The 20,391-nt window shown below is 36.1% G+C and overlaps 4 protein-coding genes across 9 annotated transcripts; 2 read left to right on the top strand and 2 right to left on the bottom strand.

Moving 5' to 3' along the window:
• Positions 1-765: 765 nt before the first annotated feature.
• LOC111806040 (uncharacterized) lies at positions 766-3,555 on the bottom strand. 5 transcript variants are annotated; one of them, XM_087128043.1, is made up of 7 exons: positions 3,032-3,320; positions 2,854-2,954; positions 2,590-2,660; positions 2,152-2,250; positions 1,517-1,643; positions 1,288-1,402; positions 766-1,087 (listed from the first exon to the last, which is right to left on the bottom strand). In XM_087128043.1, the coding sequence occupies exons 3-7, from the start codon at positions 2,597-2,599 to the stop codon at positions 1,034-1,036; spliced, it is 405 nt and encodes a 134-aa protein (XP_086984169.1). In that variant the 5' UTR covers positions 2,600-2,660; positions 2,854-2,954; positions 3,032-3,320; the 3' UTR covers positions 766-1,033. The 5 variants fall into 5 exon arrangements, with proteins under 5 accessions (XP_086984169.1, XP_086984170.1, XP_086984167.1 ...); XM_087128044.1 differs by lacking the exons at positions 2,854-2,954; positions 3,032-3,320 and adding an exon at positions 3,334-3,555 and having other exon boundaries at positions 2,590-2,680; XM_087128041.1 differs by lacking the exons at positions 2,854-2,954; positions 3,032-3,320 and adding an exon at positions 3,334-3,555.
• Positions 3,556-5,680: 2,125 nt separating this feature from the next.
• On the top strand, positions 5,681-7,859 carry LOC111805064 (pre-mRNA cleavage factor Im 25 kDa subunit 1). Of its 2 annotated transcripts, none has more exons than XM_087128170.1 (7): positions 5,681-5,996; positions 6,094-6,139; positions 6,427-6,520; positions 6,616-6,689; positions 6,762-6,845; positions 6,918-7,028; positions 7,554-7,859. In XM_087128170.1, the coding sequence occupies exons 1-7, from the start codon at positions 5,827-5,829 to the stop codon at positions 7,554-7,556; spliced, it is 582 nt and encodes a 193-aa protein (XP_086984296.1). In that variant the 5' UTR covers positions 5,681-5,826; the 3' UTR covers positions 7,557-7,859. The 2 variants fall into 2 exon arrangements, with proteins under 2 accessions (XP_086984296.1, XP_086984295.1); XM_087128169.1 differs by having other exon boundaries at positions 5,683-5,996; positions 7,599-7,859.
• A 633-nt stretch (positions 7,860-8,492) lies between these two features.
• LOC111805862 (U-box domain-containing protein 34) lies at positions 8,493-13,471 on the bottom strand. Its single transcript, XM_023691125.2, has 9 exons — positions 13,207-13,471; positions 12,998-13,119; positions 12,797-12,924; positions 11,365-11,486; positions 11,110-11,291; positions 10,895-10,996; positions 9,685-10,113; positions 8,868-9,608; positions 8,493-8,768 (listed from the first exon to the last, which is right to left on the bottom strand). Exons 1-9 carry the CDS (start codon positions 13,364-13,366, stop codon positions 8,574-8,576), a joined length of 2,181 nt encoding a protein of 726 aa, XP_023546893.2. The 5' UTR covers positions 13,367-13,471; the 3' UTR covers positions 8,493-8,573.
• An 811-nt stretch (positions 13,472-14,282) lies between these two features.
• LOC111805864 (lycopene epsilon cyclase, chloroplastic) lies at positions 14,283-19,911 on the top strand. Its single transcript, XM_087128725.1, has 11 exons — positions 14,283-14,776; positions 15,517-15,688; positions 16,082-16,217; positions 16,292-16,402; positions 16,507-16,609; positions 17,050-17,193; positions 17,280-17,387; positions 18,109-18,205; positions 18,287-18,415; positions 18,519-18,651; positions 19,583-19,911. The coding sequence occupies exons 1-11, from the start codon at positions 14,477-14,479 to the stop codon at positions 19,749-19,751; spliced, it is 1,602 nt and encodes a 533-aa protein (XP_086984851.1). The 5' UTR covers positions 14,283-14,476; the 3' UTR covers positions 19,752-19,911.
• Positions 19,912-20,391: the final 480 nt, after the last annotated feature.

Raw genomic sequence — 20,391 nt, 5'->3', positions numbered from 1 at the left:
GTTCCGACCAAACACCATGGACATTGCTGCAGCAGCTTCAGTACGTCGTCTGTGTCGTGTTTCTTGCCACAACTTTTGGGTACTTCTTGCACGAAAAATATGGTCTAAAGGGGCAACGTTTGGATTGTTGGAATATGGAGACGGATGCATATTTACAATAAAGACCTAGTCTTTCTTTTGTTGTCCTCCATTTCATTACATTAAAAAATGAGTATAAAAATAGTCAATCATCTATCGCATACCCCTATTATTCCTTTCTCGATTGTTTCATAGAGACAATCGAGAGATGGGATGACATGCTAGAGCTTATCGAAAAGAAAGAAGTTCCCTTTTTTAAGATTCAAATAAATAAAAAACTAATTATCCATTAAATATAATAGTGATTGAATGCTCGAGCACTCAAATACTTTCATGAGTCCATATATAAACTATCTTCCTCCTTTCCGTAACTCAAAATGAAATTCAATTCCCTAATTCAAGACCCAATCAGTAGACACCGAGGTATATTATACCATTAGACATTGCTTTCAAAATGTATTTTTCTTCTTGTTGTGCCTGGAGTCATCAATAAAATTTTTAGCCAATATTCCTCCTTGAATTTTCTCTCTCTCTGGTTCTTTGTGTTAATCTTTTGATCGAGTGTATGCGTTGTTGAGTGATCCTAACATGGATTGTTTGAGTGCCCTCCTTGGTTCTGCAGGTGTCTTTATTTATCGTTCTGTTAAACAATGTTAGTGAATAAACACGAAAAATTTGAGACCAGTGTTAGCTTTAAAATCTTAGGGACTCAAAGGCCATGTATTACGTATTCTTAGTGTAGTATTACAAAAGCCGACAATTCTCTTTTGAAATATGATTTGTAAACATTTACAGTAACAGAAATCACCCTTGTCTTTGTCAAGCAACAGAGCTCTTTAGTCTTTTATCTGCTGCATCCACAGAATCTGATCTGTTTGAGACTGCATTGCCAAGCCCCCAACGCCCGTGGGGACAGGGATTTAAGAATGCAGTGTCAATAATGGAGACCGAGGGACTATAATAAGCGAACAGCTACGACGACTAACAAGATGACCGAACATGCAAGTGCCTGCACCAATTACCATTTTTTGATTCTTCTACTTCAGAAACTCAATCAATCATATTCAATCCACAACAGACTCATAAAACAAGGCCAAATGCATAGAAATTGAAAGAAATTTGGGTATTCGATGACAATTGTGCTTGTGTTTTTCTCTTTTCATTTTCTTTATATGGGGTGGGACTCAGAGTGATGAAGGAGTCACTTACAGCAATGGAGGACGCAGCTAATCCAGCTCGTTCCCTTGGATCTCGACGAGAATTCCAGAAGTACAGAATCGTGGCATAGTACCACATTACTGGGAACAAAAACCCAAGGAGGAAGCTGAAGGGAAGACAAAGAACAAAGGTAAGAAGATTAAGAAACTCGAAACAGGATGCAACCATGAACATCCATTCCCTGAAATGTTTGTACACGACAAAGTTTCGCAGTACTCACGAAAACCATCCTATGCCACAGCCAAAACACGGAAGAGGCTTGTCGTACAGCCCTACTTGAGAATCCTCCACATCTCTGAGAAGTGTGTACTTGCTCCTTATATGGTCAGAAGAATCTTTTCCTTGGCCTAGGTATATACAAGAATATAAAAGGCTTTCATTATTAACCATTTTGAGCAAAAATGAAAATAAAAGCAAAAGACTCTATCAATCAACATCTCCATTAGAAAACAACATGAAAATCCTCGGAGTTTTCTGTAATTAATAGATGAGCACAAAGAAAATGAACTATCAAACCGATAAACCCTACCATCTAGACCATAGTCCGTCAAAGAAGTGATAAAAGCGAAAATTAATGATGCTATTAAAGTATCAGCTCAATCTTCCCTCAAGATGGAACTGGAAAAAAATGAAAGCCCTATCAATTCCAGAAATTCCATCGTCAATGAAGAGCAGTCACTGATGATGGCAATGCGTCTATTATGATATAAAGGCATTATGAAAAATGGTTCAACCCTTTTTTCTCTTTTTGATGAAAAATAATTTAATTCCTAAGCCGCTAATATAAGGTAATATATATAGTATATATCATAAAAAAAAAACCCAGTCTGAAAGTCTTTTTTATTCCTGATTTACCTTTGAAGATTGAACAAATTCGGGCAGATGGCCTCAAAAGATCAAGATGTCTATCAGAGACCGATTTCACCAGTTGCACAGTCGGATCAATTTTTGCATCTGTAACATCAAGAAAACATGTTCACATCTCAAGTAGTTGTTCCATCTAATTCGTAACATTAATACGCTTAAGACTCTGAAAGCGACCACATTCTTCAACTAAACATATAACTAAGGAGTGAGAGTATAACAATGTGCATAGGCATATATGAATGTCCAAGACACCTAACAGGATCTTCAAGATTAAAGAAATGACTAAGTAAGAATTATGTTACAACCCCACAAATAAATCATCTAATGCATCCAATATACATAATCATGCCTGTTTAAAAAGGAAAAAAAAAAATAAACAGTAGATGCTATCATGAGTAATCCAAGTTATAAGAAGAATTAAGGTACTTGGATCCATGTTGAAGCTGGTGTTTATGGAAGGATGAACTCTTCAAGTTCGCAGAATCCACTTTCTAAACCTGTGTCAAAAGATTAAAATCTACTCAGAAGTCAGAAGAATATGATCAAATGGCATCCGACGAGACAGCTTCCATGTTCTTATGCAGCAATCTGAAGAACTGCAACTGGATTGAAAATTTCCCTAAGTTTGGTATTTGAAATCCAAATAGCTCTAACAATCCAATTTTCTTGCACCAAATTCATCTTACTTACATGTTATTGAAACACTAATTCGATTGAACACAACGATCCTATGGAGCTTTTCAATCTTCCACAAGCCGCCAATGGATTGGTACTAAAATAACCTAGTTTGACTAAAATTGCACTTGGTGAATCCTAGTCATATTCCCACGCCAAAATCAATAATGAAAGTAAAGCAGAAAATTCTCACACAAACGAAGGATTGCAATAGGTAACTTCTTCAGCTACCAAAAATCTGAAACTCCAAACTCAAATCCTCACCAAAACGAAGCTGGATCGAAGATATCATCGCGGTCTCGTCATCATCCACAAACAAAGGGACAGTTCCCAAATATCCATCAATTACCGAGCAAAACAACAGAGAAATTGAAGAACAAGATTCTATACACTCGAATTAAAGCACTCACAACAGAGAAATTGAGCAGAAACAGAAGAGAAAAAAAAACATGAGGAAAAATTAAACTGTAAACAAAAATCAGACAAGAAAATTACCCGAAAAGATGAAGAGGTGGGCGGATGAAATCCACTGAAACTGCAATTTCTCCGGGTTTCCAATGATCAGAGATGGAATTGGCGGATGAGTGAAAAAACGAACACGCTTTTCCTCAACTGACCAGAAATTTAAACGTCAAGCAACGATCAACTTCATCTCTCATCAGCTAAACGCTGAGAAAATTGACTCCCTTGTTTGTGCGACTTGAGAAGTTACTAATAGCTTCAAAATTAAATGGTTAAAATATCTCCATAAATATTCAATTTTGTTTATTTTTATGAAAATTAGCTTTATATATAATTTATAAATATTTAATATTTATTGCGACGTCATAAATGTTTCGCAATCACAATACGGTTCCTTCCATTTATGCCCTCATAATTGTCAACTTTTTTTTTTGTTAGGAAATAAATAATTATTAACATTTTTATATCAACATATTCGCCTACTTTTAAAATTTATAATTATAATTTTAAAGCCCCAAATGAAATATATATATATATATATATATATATATATATATATATATATATATTTTCACAAATTATATATTTTATGGATCTGCGACGTTGAGCCATCGAAAAAATATATTTTAAAAATATTTCTTTAAAAATTAAAATATTTTATTTTAATGTAAAAGGAGAAATAAAAAAAATGGCGCATAAATTAAAAACATTCAATATACTAATATCATATCATTTGAACCAATAAACTATACTCTTTATAGCCTTTATTCCATTTGGAATATTATATATGAATTATTGTTCAAATTTATGCTTATAAAAATGAAGTGCCAAACCCACATGTAAACATTAAATTATGTATTTTTTTTATAATAATGATCGACTTTACTTAAAATGAACATTGATTTACACATAAAAACGTAATTTTACCGATTTAAATATAACTTAATAAATATGTCAAATATCGATAATATAATTTCTCACGCAATTGACTTCTTCAAATAATAAAAAGTAAATCTATTTATTTTATTGTAATTATAATAAAACTATAAAGGTTCGATTAGTCAAAAAATAATAGGTTTATATATTTAAATAAAATGTGGCATTATTAAAGCTGCCGTCCGTTGGCTGCTAGATTTTTCAGAAATATGTTTTTATTTATTTATTTTTATTTTTACAGAAATATTGGTCGGGCGGCTATATGGCCTTATTTTGTTGAATTTTCTTTTTAAAAATGTATATAAAATAAAATAATAAAATACCGATGAATTAAATTGGAATAGTGACGTATTTCGATATATATTGTCGGCAGTTTTTTTTTGCTAACCTGTCATCTATTTATTAGTTTATTATTATGCAAAAAAAAAAAAAAAAAAAAGTGTTATTTTCTTCACATGCTTTATCATTGATTATTTCTATTTTTTTTAATCTTAAAATATTTATAAAAAATAAATATAATATTGTAATTATTGAAAAATAAATTTATTTTATATAGTGTAACATATTATTTACAAGGAAATTGATACTTTATTTTTAAAATAATAGTATTTAGTTGAATCTTTGAGGTAGGTGACACGTGGAGACAAAGAAAAGATTAGAAGCGAGATTAAAGGATTGGGTTAGTTGGTCTCTTTATCCTTTTACAAAAGTTAAAGAAATGGCGGTGTTAAAATTTAGATTAAGCATTAAAATATTAATTACCAATATATATATATATATATATTAGTTTCTTCTCTAATAAATAATTGGGAATGAGATTGAAATATTTATTTAATTTACTAAATTTAAAATTAACTAAATCTAATAAATTCTTTTAAGTTTTTAATTTTCTGATAAATAAATTATTCACCTATTTTAATATGCTCAGACTTTATTAAAGTTTAATTTTATGTCTAATATATTAGTTAGTAAATACAAATTTTAAATATATCAAACATATTTAACACGAACGAACCCATCAATTATTTTTTTAAAATAAATAGATATTCTAGAAACAAATTAAAAATTTAAAGAGTTATTAGATATTTTTTAAATTTTATAAACAAACTAAATTTATAATATAACTAGTTTTTATAAATTATGCTATAATATTAAAATTTAAAAAGTTTAAGAAATTATAAATATTTTATTTTATTTTTGTGTATAAAATATTATTATTATACTTTTTTTTTTAAAATAGCTATATTTTAAATTATAGGTTTAGAATTTTTTTTTTAGGGCAGCAAAATTATATTAAAGAATTCATTAAGATGGAAAAATAGAAACAGTTGGCGGGAATGAAGAGGTTGAAGCCCTTTCGAATCTCAGCCACGTGGATATCTCTGTTTCGCACCGGTCGTCATGTCTCGGTCTTTTTTAAGGCTTAAATACGGAGCGAGTGACGCACTCCACTTTTCGCCTCGTGTCCACTCTCTGCAACCACACGCCATCTTCAAACATCCAGACCTATATTCTCTACTCCCACTCACTGTCCTCCTTTCTCTCCATATTCGATTCTCTCTATCTCTCTCTGTTTTTCTGCAATCGGCCATGGGAGACGACGGACATGTGAATGCTATGGAGGACGATGAAGCTTCTGCCGCCGAGCAACGCCGAGCCATCGATATTTACCCTCTCAGAAACTACTTCTTTGGATCCAAAGAGGCTCTGCTTTTCAAGAACGAGGCCTTGGCTGATCGCGTCCAGAGGATGAATTCCAAGTATCCATTCTCCCTTTAATCCCTTCACTACACTGCCTGTTTTCTGTTTACGTCCTTCAATTTGTCTAATCTGTTTTCTCGCCTGATTTTTTTGCAGCTATGCCGCTTACGGATTGAGAACTTATGTCGGAGCAGTTTTGCTGGTTCGTTCCTTCTTCATTCACAATGCTTGTATTTTTGTTGCTTTAATTCACTTCTATTTCACCAATCTTTTGGCTCTTGGTTATCGATTTCTTTAAGCATCTAGAATTTCTTACTGGCTCTGTTGATCTCATTATTTCATTCCATTTTGGGAGAAATCTTCTCATTGAATCTGAATTCAGGAAGCTTTTCTGCTATAAAATTTATAAATGAACATTTCATCTTGCGATCAGAAACAGTGCTTAGTTGCTGAATTAGTTTTGAAACTGCTCGTTGTTTCTCAAATTAGGTTGAACTATTTAAACATCCTCATTTGTTGCTATTGCGATTACGAAATTCAATTGTCAAGCTTCCTGGTGGTCGCCTAAGGCCTAATGAATCAGGTAACCGTGTGCTGTGAATCTATTCTGCAGCTGTGTTTGTGTAACATAGTTAAGCTGATGAATATTTGATCATGGTGGATGATCTCAATTTACAGATCTTGATGGTCTGAGACGAAAGCTGTCAAGCAAGCTATCTGCCATTGGAGCCTCTGATGCATCTGATTGGGAGGTACTGCAGTTTCCAAATCTGTTCATTGGATTTGAATGATTGAATTTGAAGTGCTCTTCTTTTAACGTTTAGATCGGCGAGTGCCTTGGGATGTGGTGGAGGCCTGACTTTGAAACCTTTGATCCACACTTGTCCAGTAATGTAAAAGGCGCCAAGGTAGTCATTGCGACACAGGCTACTTCCTTTAAGCCATGGCTTTTCCTGTAACTCACTCACTACCTGATGCAGGAGTGCACTAAACTCTTCCTGGTCAAGCTGCCGGAGAATCGAGAATTCTTCGTGCCAAAGAACCTCAAGTTGATAGCAGTTCCTTTATGCCAGATTCAAAAAAGCCATGAGGTATCCTTATCAACACACTTTATGGAAGTCCAATTTATCACGTTTGCAAATCTTAGTTTTTCCTTGAAAGATTGAAAGAAAAAGGAAAGACGGTTCAATTTTGTTGGGGAAATTCTTGAAATAAATCTCTATTGGGTTCATAGGGCATTAGAGGTCGGATTAGGATTTTTTAAAATGGAATAGTAAACTTTTTCAACTTAATCCATCTTTATTAGATATTGATCCTAACCCAACTAACTTGGTTTAGGTGGTTCTAGTTTAGATCATTTATTCTTTTTTTTTTTTTTTTTTTAATGAAAATAAAAGGTTAATTCTTAGAACATTGATTTTGAATTTAGATTTACACCTTAAGAAAAAATATGACAACAATTCATATGAAAATAGTTATGAAACTAAATAAAAATAGGTATATAAGCAAATTTTTAATGAACTTATTATCGGATCTAAATTGTATGCATTGGGTTGAATTATTCGATTTATTTGGGTCATCGATTTTTTTAAGCACTCTTAATTGTTGAATTATAGTAAGGTGCACTAGTTCAACTACGTGTGAATCCTTTGATCTTGTAGACATACGGGCCAGTCATATCGAGCCTTCCGCAGCTGCTTTCTAAGTTCTCCTTCAACATCATTGGAACCTAAGAATATTTATGAGTGCATTATAGAGGCGTGAGGCAAGTTTGTATGAATGTTTGAGAGATCCTTTTTAAAACATGCACATAGACGACGGTGATGATTTTGTTAAGCCTAAAGATAACAGTCATGTAGTTCCCACATTGTTACTTCACAACTTGAGTTCTAAGGAATGCTAAAACTAGACGATTGCTTAAATTGCTAATTCTTGACTTTCTTATGCTTTGTTAAATGTGGCAAATATTTATGTGATCCTTATCCCATGAAAATACTTGTCGGCTTGTTAGGTTATATCAGTTTTAATTAGTAATATAATTTTTACCATTCTTTTAATTTTTGTTAATTTGTAATAAACTTCTTAATTTTAACATTTAGCGATAACTTATTACAACGTTAAAGTTGTTATACTTCTTAAAGTTTAGGGTTAATAGAACGTGTGCAATTTAATGAAGATTTGAACTCTTGACTTCTTAGTTAATAAAACATGTTTTAACCAAGTCATGTTTGATCTATGAACAAGTTATATATTTATATATTTAGTCCGTTCTAAACTACTTAAATTGTTTTTTATTTTGAAGGTTACGACTTTGAATACAATAAATGATCAAATTAAGTAGATATTCATTTTCGAGTGATGTCTAAGATCGTATTAGGAAGCGGTTCTAAAGACATATCAAGATCATCTCTTGGAGTAAGGCAAATTTTCGAGTGGAGGGATTTAAGCTATTTAATATTTAATAATTTAATAAATTATATGGCTTTCAAAATAAAATTAAAAAGGAAAATAAGAAATTATATATAAGCTAACTAAACAAGCTCAAGAACATGAAATTCAATCCTAAACATTCATTCATTGATTCATGAGATTTTACCGTAACTATACAAATATGGAACTAAACCAAAGTTTGAAATTTAGGAAGAAGAAAATGTCAGTCTTGACCTCCACTCTTGTATGGCAGAACGCAGAGTATAGTTAGGAATAAACATAGAATGCTGGAGCTTAAGCTTCGTCACGGGCGATACGTCGTATTTCTCGAGCCACGCTTTAATGGCTTCGAACTCGTAAGTAAATCCGTCGGCTGCTATATAAGGATCCTCCATTACTTCCTGTGTTTCAAACAAATACAACACACACAGAAGAATATGAAGTTCATGCTTAAGCTGCTTATGAAGAACTGATGGTGTCTGTGTGTGTCTTAAACTCACCTGGAGGATTGGGCAGAAGTAGTGGCTTGGGGGATTGGCAGCACCTTTCTGAAACGTATCAGCAAAATCAACAAGCCTTTTAAGGACTGGAAGAACTTCCGTTTCAAGATCTGGCCTATCCCTGCATCTAAGCTTCAAGCACTTTAGTGCCAGTCCAGCTAGCTCCTCAGCTTCAGCTACAGGCCAGTCAGTAATCGACTTATCTAGAATATCTGCAAGCGAGGTGCTTGCGATGGAGTTCTCGACAGCCAGAAGAAGACCGTGTGGCTGCCGCCCGGTCAACAACTGCAGAATTGTTACTCCGAGCGCATACGTATCCGACTTCGGTCGGAGTGTGCCAGTTCTCTGATATTCAGGATCCATGTAATGCAGAGTCCCAGCAAGAATGGTGTTTCGATACTCCGTCACATTGTCAGGCACGATATCGCCGATGATCTTAGCCATTCCAACGTCTGAGATTTTGCTTACAAAGTTTCTATCAAGTAAGATATTACCCGGTTTGAGATCTCTATGAATAATAGGCTCTGGCTTTGAATTGTGTAAGAAGGCAAGCCCAGACGCTACTTGAAAAACTATTCTAAATCTAATAGACCACGGGAGGGGAGGTTTTCCATTCCGGAGCAAGATATGATCATCTAAGCTTCCATTTTCCATGTATTCGTAAATTAAGCAACCTCGCTCGGGGCAAGCTCCGAGCAGTAAAACCACGTGTGGATGACGTATCTGGCTCAGAATTTCAACCTGCAGAGATAATTTCAGCTGATACAATGAGGATCATCAATTGGATAAAAACCATGAAGAGTTAGAAAAATGATACCTCTTTCAGAAACTCGTCCTTGTTCTCGAATATGTCGTGTCGAAAGACCTTAATGGCTACCGGGGTATGATCGAGACTGCATACGTAGACTTTCCCATATCCGCCCTCACCAATCACGTTAACTTCATCGAAGAAATTCGTTGCAGCTTCTATTTCGGCTGTAGTATACCTTCTGTACCTCCTATCATTAGTCAGAAGAGTATCAACAATTTTCTTCTTCTCCAAGGACTCCTTTAAGGCATTAAGCTCAGCCAGCTGCCTCTCATAAGCTTCTTTAGCTAGCGAGTCCTTTGCCTCCTCAAGCTCCTTAATGGCTTCCAAGTGCTTTGCTTTCTCTTCAGCAGCCACTTTCCTCAAAGCTTGTTCCCTTTCCAAAGCAGCGTTCACTTTTCTTGATTCTTCAAGGCATTCGGATGTAAGTGACTGAACCTGCAAAGCCAAGCACAAATAGGCACTTACATTATTTCTTTCAATTTCTGTGAAGACAACAGGAGGTGGAAGGGCGTTTCGGGAACAAAGCCCCCGAGTGATTCTAAGCCTTAGTCAAAGAATTTAAAGCCCCCGAATGATTCTAGGTGTTAGTCAAAGAATTTAATGCCCCTAAGTGATTCTAGGCCTTAGTCAGAGAATTTAAAGCCCCCGAGTGATTCTAGGCCTCAGTCCCCTGAATGATTCTAGACCTTAGTCAGAGAATTTAAAGCCCCCGAGTGATTCTAGGCCTTAGTTAGAGAATTTAAAGCCCCGAATGATTCTAAGCCTTAGTCAAAGAATTTAAAGCCCCTGAGTGATTCTAGGCCTTAGTGGCCTTAGTCAGAGAACTTAAAAGCCCCCGAGTGATTCTAGGCCTTAGCCAGAGAATTTAAAGCCCCCGAGTGATTCTAGGCCTTAGTCAGAGAGTTTAAAGCCCCTAGTGATTCTAGGCCTCAGTCAAAGAATTTAAAGCCCCCTAAATGATTCTAGGTCTTAGTCGGAGAATTTAAAGCCCTTGAATGATTCTAGGTCTTAGTCAGAGAATTTAAAGCTCCCAAGTGATTATAGGCCTTAGTCAGAAAATTGAAAGCGCCCGAGTGATTCTAGGCCTTATTCAAAGAATTTACTAGCCACTTTCCCTACCAAACAGTGTATCCACGGGAAAAAAGCTCGAGTAAAGCAGTACTGAGCATGCCTTGACAACGTTATGCCAAAACCGATATAATGATCAAGCTCTCACCTTCTTCTGAGCATGAACAAGTTCTTCACAAGCTTGTTTGTACAAGGAAACAGTACTCTCCAATTCTAGCTGCAGCGATTCAACTTCAGCCTGCATATCTTCCTACAATTCAGGAGCTTTTATTTAAGAACTCACCCTAGCATCACCTCGAAATGGCGACGAAATTCGATCGAGATAGCAGCAAAGCTCAAAACACAAAAACAAAAAACAAAAACCTCCTCAGTTAGAGTACTCAAAGAGTTCAATTGCTCGGTAGAATTAACTTCGAGGCTATCGCCCCTTCGATGAACATTCGACATGGAAGAAGAAGACAGCGTTCCAAATGATCTTTCGCTAACTGTACTCGAACCCCTATAGTAATCGGTATCACCGAGCATCCACTGCCTCGAGTCGGTTTCTACGAAGAACAATTACATACATCATCTAGTGTTAAAACTACTGACAAGAGAACAGTGTTTTCAGCTAATTACCACTAGATGGAGCAGTAGTAGCCGTTCGTGTGATGACTCTTCTCCTATATATAACATAGATATCAAAACACCTAGAAGCAGCTCTCATAATAGCAGAGGGTACTGAATCCCCTTTCAGCCTCCTACCAATAATTATACCAAAAGTTAGCATCAAAATACTGAAATCAGTATAAAACCGTCTTCGACAACGACACATTCCGAGTCATGTAATGTAACCCAAGCACATCGCTAGTAGATATTGTCCGCTTTAACCCGTTACGTATCGTTGTCAGCCTCACAGTTTTAGAACACTGTCTGTTAGGGAGAGGTTTCCATACCCTTTAAAAGAATGTTTCGTTCACCTCTCCAACCAACATGGGATCTCACAATCCAACGGCCCAACATCCTCGCTGGCCCACCGCCCGGTTTTTGGCTCTGATACCATTTGTAACAGCCCAAGCACACCGCTAGCAGATATTGTCCACTTTAACCCGTTACATATCGCCGTCAATCTCACGGTTTTAAAATGCATTTGTTAGGGAGAGGTTTCTACACCCTTAAAAGGAATGCTTTGTTCCCCTCTCCAACCAATGTGAGATCTCACAATCTACCCCTGGGGCCTAGCATCCTCTCTGGCACACCGCTCGGTGTCTAACTCCGATACCATTTGTAATAGTCCAAGCACACCGCTAACAGACATTGTCCGCTTTAACCCGTTACGTATCATCGTCAGCCGCACAGCTTTAAAACATATATGTTAGGGAGAGGTTTCCACACCCTTATAAGGAATGTTTCATTCTCCTGTCCAACCAACATGGGATCTCTCAATCCACCCTCTTAGGGGTCCAGCATCCTTGCTGGCACACTGCCCAGTGTCTGACTCTAATACTATTTGTAACAGCCTGAGCACACCGCTAGCAGATATTGTCCGCTTTAACCCATTACGTATTGTCGTCAACCGCACAGTTTTGAAACATATCTGTTAGGGAGAGGTTTTCACACCCTTATAAGGAATGCTTCGTTCTCCTCTCCAACCAACGTGGGATCTTACAATCCACCCCCTTAGGAGCCCAACATCCTCGCTAGCACACTGCCCAGTGTCTGGCTCTAATACCATTTATAACAGCCCAAGCACACCGCTAGCAGATATTGTCCACTTTAACCCGTTACGTATCGTCATCAACCTCATGGTTTTTAAAACACGTATGTTAGGGAGAGGTTTATACACCCTTATAACAAATGCTTCGTTCCGCTCTCCAACCAACATGAGATCTCGCATGTAAGTTATTATCTTATGAATCAAATAAAGTGAAATGAGTTCAAAACATCATATAAACTTCCACTGTCTATGCATATTTCTACGAATGAATTTGAATTTCTACTCCAAGATCTTTGGAAGAACAGTAAAAATGACACAAATATCAGCACAACATACATTCATATAGCCAAATACCTCGCTATGCAAGTCCTAAAACAAGAACCCAAAACCAAGTGTTTAATCCCAGATTCAGATGCATATCTCACAAGTGCAGTGGCAGGATTATCATCCTCCAGAATCAAAGTTTCAACCAGTAGAAGAAACTGCAAAACAAATACCCATTTCAATTCACCATGAATTTAGGGCTAAATTTTTTAAAAAACAGCTTGAAATCACCTTCTCTCTTCTACACATCTTCTTGAAAGGAACAAAAATTTGTTCATACTTCTGTTTCACATCATGAACATAAAGCGCTACTACATCAGCGTCAAGCTCCGAGACCGCCACAAGATCCCCCACTGTAAAACAAACACCACAAACTCAAACATCAAGAAATTGAGGGATCGGCTTACGGTGTTTGAGACAGGAAATTTTTAGGCACTTACTTGGGGTGGGGATGGAGGTGATTTTGGGCATAACATGAACCAATATGAACCGATCGGCGGTCGGCAACAGATTCTCCACAGCCCATCTGACGGCGCGGCGGCTTCCGCCACCGCCTTTGCCGCCGCGAACTCCGTTAATGGCAACCGCCACTGATGTCATTGCCTTGGAAACACCACCATTTGGTTCTATTTTTCCTTCTTTTTGAGTTTACTTTTCATTTTCAATTCTGTAATTCAATTGGGTCGCCGTCGTTCTTGGCATGCGATGACTTGACCATTGACTTTGGGGTTTGGATGATAATTTTGTTCTTGCCAAATTCCGAATTTAACCTTTAGTCTTATTTATTTATTATTAATTTTGATTATTACAAATAAAAATAATTAACACCACAAATTATTTTATTATTTATTATTTGAAATGTGGTAATTCGTTTTATTGTAATTATTATTTTGAAGTATTTATTATTATCAATTATGGTAGTGTGGGTATTGCCGTAGTTAGTAGCTACCATAATTTTTATTAATTATAATAGAGCATTAAACATAAATAAATACAGAATTAATTACTTAAGAATTAGGATAAATATCAATTTATGTCTCTTAAATTTTATCGGTTTTATTAATTAAAATTTAAAATCAATAATTGTTTTTTATAAAATGATTAAAATCCTAGAAAAAATAATTGCAATTCTTTCCAAATAAATAATAGAGAAAGATATATATCATTCAATAAAGGTTAAATTTGGTATTTCATTAAATCTAATGTCTGTATTTGAGTGGTAGCCTATAGGCAGTCACATTCCAAACCTTCCTGCAGTTGATTGAATGATGAAAGTCCCACATCTGCTAATTTAGGAAATGATTATAGTTTATGAACAAAACAAATACTCTCTCCATTCGCACTAGGCTTTATTATTTTAATTAATCATTGCCTCAGCAAAACGAATCGTTTTACATGGATAAGGTACGTTCTTGGAGGGACTTTGAACCAATAATGTGCCACCACGTGTCATTGCGGATGGCCGTTTGCAAGTCAGCGAATAAAACACCACCATTTAATTTCCCTCCCTATCCCACGAGTTACAACATTGGAGGTTGAGCGAAGTAGACAAGAGTTCGAGAACGAGCGAGGCAACGGAAATCGCAATCTCATTCTCTTCAATCCCATTCCTGTTTTGCCTTTGATTCTTCTCTCTTCTCAAGCAATCGGAGCTCTATTAATGGCGTAGATGCTTGCTTCTTCAAGAAACCGCGATAAGAAAACTCAACAATGGAGTGTATGGGACTCGCTGCTCGGAATTTTGCAGCAATGGCAGCTTCTAATAGCCCTAGCTTAGCTTCAACGGGAACAAGAAGATTCCGGTTGTTTTGTAGAAAAGAAAGCCGTCAGTTCAGTTTGCGTCGGCGTTCGATGCTTGTTATGGCCGGTGCCGGAAGTGAGAGTTGCACTGCAGTCAGAGAAGGATTTGCAGACGATGAAGATTACATTAAGGGCGGTGGCTCTGAGCTTCTGTTTGTTCAAATGCAGCAGAACAAGACGATGGAGATGCAGTCCAAGCTCGCAGACGTGGTTCGGCTATCTCTACCCATTCTTCTTACTTTTTCATCGCTGACTTTTTTACTATTTTCGTCACCATAGCGTTGATGTAGATATTAACTTTGTAGTTTGTCAAAAAAAAATTAATCAAATGCTCAAATTCATCTGAACTTTTTTATACTTGTTATTGGGATTGGTGCCACTATAATTTAATATGCTTGCGCTCTTAAAAGTCTATACTCCCTGCAATCTTGCATAAATTAATTGACTAAATCCACCCTGATTTCAAAGCTTAAGCATATGGGAGTTTGAAGGACTTAATATTATATCTTTTGGCCTCTATGGCTCGATTAAATTATGTACTTATATCTGAGGCGGTAGGTTCAATGGAATTAATGTCTCTATGGCACATGGTAATACGCCTTGATACTCTCCGTTTTCCTGCATTGGGCTACTACTTGTGACTAATGTTTAAGTTTCTTTTTCTTCCCCTTTATTTTTCTTTATTCTATTGTATAAATTTGAGGATTGAATTGATATTGTTTGGATTTGAAGCTTATTGTCAATTATAAATGAATTTCTGGATTTCTGGAAGCACATCACATGTTCCTCCATTTACTTTAAATAGACTTAGTTTTTTTGTTGAAAAAAATGGTTCAATTGTATCTTCTTTTCCATTATCTTCGTGTGATCGTGATTCTGGTAAATGATTATCATTCTAACAGGCGTTTCAATTTTGAGTATATGTTAAACCCCTTTTATTATTGTTGCAGCTACCGCCAATATCAATTGGAAACGACGTATTGGACTTGGTGGTTATTGGTTGTGGTCCTGCTGGTCTTGCTCTGGCTGCGGAATCGGCTGCTTTGGGATTAAAAGTTGGACTCATTGGTCCAGATCTACCTTTTACAAATAACTATGGCGTGTGGGAAGATGAATTCAATGGTATGTTGATGCATCCTACCCAATGTTTCAGCAACATTTCAGACTGCCCTCGTCTTAGTTCAGTTTTAAACTATGCTCATAATAACTAAGAAGAAATTACATCCAAAATTCATCCCATCATGCTATAGAATATATTTCTCCTTTTCGTTCTTAAATAGATCATTAAATCCATCCTAAAAGTTTCTAAGTTATTATACTCTTCTAATATAATATTAAATCAAGCTGAAAAACTTATGTTGATAAGTTGAAGTAGATTTTGAATAGTCATATTTAAAACTAATATCCTAAGAAGGAAATGACACAGTATACTATTGTTTCCTAACGTATTGAGGTTATGCCGTCTGTTGAGTCCAACCTCCACTTTCATCTAAACTCTATTTTTCAACCTTACAGATCTTGGGCTTGAAGGGTGTATAGAGCATGTATGGCCGGATACGGTCATATATCTTGATGACAAGGATCCTGTTCTTATTGGCCGTGCATATGGACGTGTTAGCAGGCATTTGCTCCACGAGGAGCTGCTTAAAAAGTAAGCCAAAGTGATTTTTTGTACAACGACTAATTTATACATTTGAATTTTATATAATGTATCAATTCATATAGGTGTACCAAGTCAGGTGTTTCATATCTCAACTCCAGAGTGGACAGCATTGTTGAAACTACCACTGGCCATAGCCTTGTAGCCTGTGAACATGATATTTTTGTCCCGTGCAGGTAAAATGGATTCTCTTATTTACACACTGTTAGCCTCAATGTGAAGCATTTTAGGTCGCTTATATTAACTATTTGTTCTTCAAATATTTAAATTTGTATTGTAGACTCGCAACAGTTGCATCAGGAGCAGCTTCAGGTAAATTGCTGCAGTATGAGGTTGGTGGGCCAAAGGTGTCTGTCCAAACAGCTTACGGTGTGGAGGTTGAGGTAGGAAGGAGAATTCCTCTGTTTTTTCTTCTTTCTTTTCTTCCTACAGACGACTTATATAAGATCTTAGAAAGTTGTTGAAATGGATTACTATATGATAGTCACCACTGAGTTTGCAAATCATCATTGAAATACCGTATGGAAACTCTTGGATAGTTTGTTAATGCGAGCATCTTTAACAATATATACAATATTACATATATTATAACTTATTAGTTTAAACTTTTAAGTTTATTGGTAATTTAACTTTGTATCAGAGTAAGAATTTGTGAGTTTGAACTCTTGGAAATTCATATTAATATCAAGTTTACGAAACCTTCGTTTGTAATTCTCGATATTGCTCTCCGGAGTTATTTCCTTAACAAAATAATGTTCTGTTCTTACACGGAATTTTGTTCTGTGTTGATAACCATTCACGTCCATCTTTTTGACCATTTCAGGTGGAAAACAATCCGTACGATCCACGTCTTATGGTTTTTATGGACTACAGGAACCACGCAAAACAAGACCACTCATCTTTAGAAGCACAATATCCTACATTTCTGTACGCCATGCCCATGTCTCCGACAAAAGTATTCTTCGAGGTCTGTGCCATTGTTATTAGTTTATCTTCATACTTTATTTTTCTCATAATCATGTATGAATTCACTTGGAAATTTAAAATTTGCAGGAAACTTGCTTAGCTTCAAAAGAAGCTATGCCATTTGATCTCTTAAAGAAAAAACTCATGTCAAGATTAAAGACTATGGGGATCCGAATTGTGAAAACATATGAGGAGGTACTCTTTGCGAATGATGTTTATTGCCTTTATAGCGAGTTACTACTTACCATGTTACCATTTGTTCAATACGTCCTTACATCTCTTTCAGAAGAGTACATGAGATGGTTGTTCGTGTGTATGTCTGTTTTTCCCCTGCTTTCTTTCTTCCATTTAGTAATCAGTCGACTAGGAGGTATTGTTATGTGAAGTAGATATGAAACGAACACCTTTCCAAATAAGATAGAAGATGCAGAGGAAATTGAGGTTTCATTCTCAACCTTCCTTATCAGTACTTCCTTATCTGAAAGCTGTGGATTTCACCCTTTTCTTGTGGCTTTGTGTATTTTATTCTTATTGGTGCATGTTCACATATCATTAACATGAACGATGCCTTTGCATTACTTGAGGTCATTTGTCGGACATCGAATTGGTGTAGTGTAGTTATACACTTTATTTGTTCTGCTTTTTAGTGGACCAACTAGGACTTGGTAAATTTCCACACCTATTGATGGATGGGTTAAAGGTCATTACTTTGTGACGTAATCAGTTGTTTACAAATCTGATTTCCTCAGAATTATGCATGGCATGAAACTTTCCTCTTTCATTAAATTCCAATATTTTGTTGCTTATCATATATGCTATCAGTTCTCTTGCATTTCAAATCATTGTACATCTGGTTATTCTTGACAGTTCTTATTAAACCAGTAAAAGAGTGAAAAGGACATAATCTTCCATGTAGGAATGGTCTTATATTCCAGTTGGTGGTTCCTTGCCAAACACAGAGCAGAAAAACCTCGCATTTGGTGCAGCTGCCAGCATGGTGCATCCAGCCACAGGTATTCAAAAAGCGAGCTGAACATCTATGTTGTTGAATTATCAATCTAAGAAGTCTTATACTCTTCGTTATCATCAAGCAGGTTATTCAGTTGTTAGATCTCTGTCTGAAGCTCCAAAATATGCTTCTGTTATTGCAAAAGTTTTGAAGCAAGGACAGCTGAAGGATGGTCTTGCTAGCGGAAGAAGCTATGGGAATATCTCAATGCAGGGTGAGCCAGTTTTTGTGTTTAGAGCTTTTTCAAGGAGACTATGTTCCTCTGTCCACTATCTTGCAAGTATTTTTCAATGTTTATTGATTTATCTGTTATTCAGCTTGGAACACGCTTTGGCCACAAGAAAGGAAGCGCCAGAGAGCATTTTTTCTGTTTGGGCTTGCACTGATTGTTCAACTGGACATTGAGGGCATTCGTACATTTTTCCGGACTTTCTTCCAATTGCCAGATTGGTACGATCAATTTCCTCTTATTTGCTTATGTAGTCTGAAACTTTGGTGCTTTGACAGTAATAGCCTGGTACTTTAGATTGTAGGATGCTATACATAAATAAATCAATGTAGAGCCAAATTAAGAAAGTAGTAGTTACTCAACATGGAGGTTGCATGTACATTTATATTATTTTGTAGACTTAACCTTATTCTAACGGAAAGCCAGAATGTTTTACTGGATGAATTATGTTTAGACGAGCGGCTGACATTGAGATGAAGAGCTTCTATTAGTGCAATTATATTGTCAAGTTTACTAAGGCAATGAAGCTCCACTTTATCTTCTACAACAGCTCTAAGTCAAGTCCATTTAGTTTTATTTTTAATCATATCTAAAAGGCTATTCTAAGGTTTCACGAAAATAGAAAATTTGCTTTTATATATCCAAGATCCTCCTCACTTCTAACATGACACGAACTCTGCCCACATTCCCAACGAAAAAGCCATATGATGCAATTTCTTTGAAGGCCTATTATTATGTTCTGGAAACCTTAAACTGCTTGAAATGTAGTTGTAGTAAGTAAATTTTAACTCCTGTAATGTTATTTTCTCCTCCATTAATATTAATTCAACTTGTTGAGTTTTCTACAAATTTTCAAGCTCACAACCGAGGGAAAGTATTAAACTATTCATGTAGTTCAATTTATTATAACCCATCAACTTAAACTTTTAGATTCATCAGTCATTTAGTACTGAGAGGTGTTGTTTATTATTATTTTATTTTATTTTGTGAGGTGGGGTGGGTTTGAATTCCTTAACATGTACTTGTGCAGGAGATCAGATATATGGATGATTTTGCTGGATTCTTAATGTTTGTAGCAAAAGAATAATCTCCATTGATAAAGTGAACGTCAGCTTGTATGTATGTATACTCACTATTGTTCATAAGTTGCAGGATGTGGCAGGGATTTCTTGGGTCTACATTGTCTTCAGCAGACCTCGCACTTTTTGCGTTGTATATGTTCGTCATTGCTCCAAATGACCTAAGAATGTGCCTCGTGAAACATCTTGTTTCTGATCCCACTGGAGCAAACATGATAAGAACATATCTCACAGTAGCTTGAATTGAATTTACCCCTTCCAACATCTTCTTCCTGTTATGTAAGAACAATGTGTAGAATTACACGAGCGGCCTGGCCTGAGAGGTATTTCTCCTCCCTTTTCTCTGTATGTTTGTTACTGGACATTGTTATGTGTAGTGTACATATTCAGTAATCTCTTCCATCTCTCTGCTCTTGATTTCCATCTTAACCCAGTAATTATAGTATCTGCCCCCTTCCCCTTTCTTGAGGTGTAGATTCAAATCTGATTGGGGGAAGAACATGTATAAAACTATATATCTCACCCTACTAGACGGTATGAATTAATGGTCTCATTCCTTTCGTCTCGATAGTTTATTTGCCAAGAACCAAATTTGAACTGGTGACACGAGGATTTTCAGTCCTCTGCTCTACCAACTGAGCTGGTCAAAATGTGCGGAATTTCTTACTTTTCGCGAGATTCGGTAACCGGGGGTCTATGGTTAACCGATATTGCACACCATCATTTAGCTATTGCAATTCTTTTCCTGATAGCAGGTCACATGTATAGGATCAACTGGTACATTGGTCATGGTATAAAAGATATTTTAGAGGCTCATAAAAATCCATTTGTCGAATTTTTAAAAGCACTAAAAAAACCAGGAGAACTTAGTGTCGAAGGAAA

This window comes from Cucurbita pepo, chromosome 11 (assembly GCF_057944985.1).
Source record: "Cucurbita pepo subsp. pepo isolate OVF chromosome 11, ASM5794498v1, whole genome shotgun sequence".
Taxonomy (NCBI): domain Eukaryota; kingdom Viridiplantae; phylum Streptophyta; class Magnoliopsida; order Cucurbitales; family Cucurbitaceae; genus Cucurbita; species Cucurbita pepo.
This window is presented reverse-complemented; position numbering and strand designations above follow the sequence as displayed.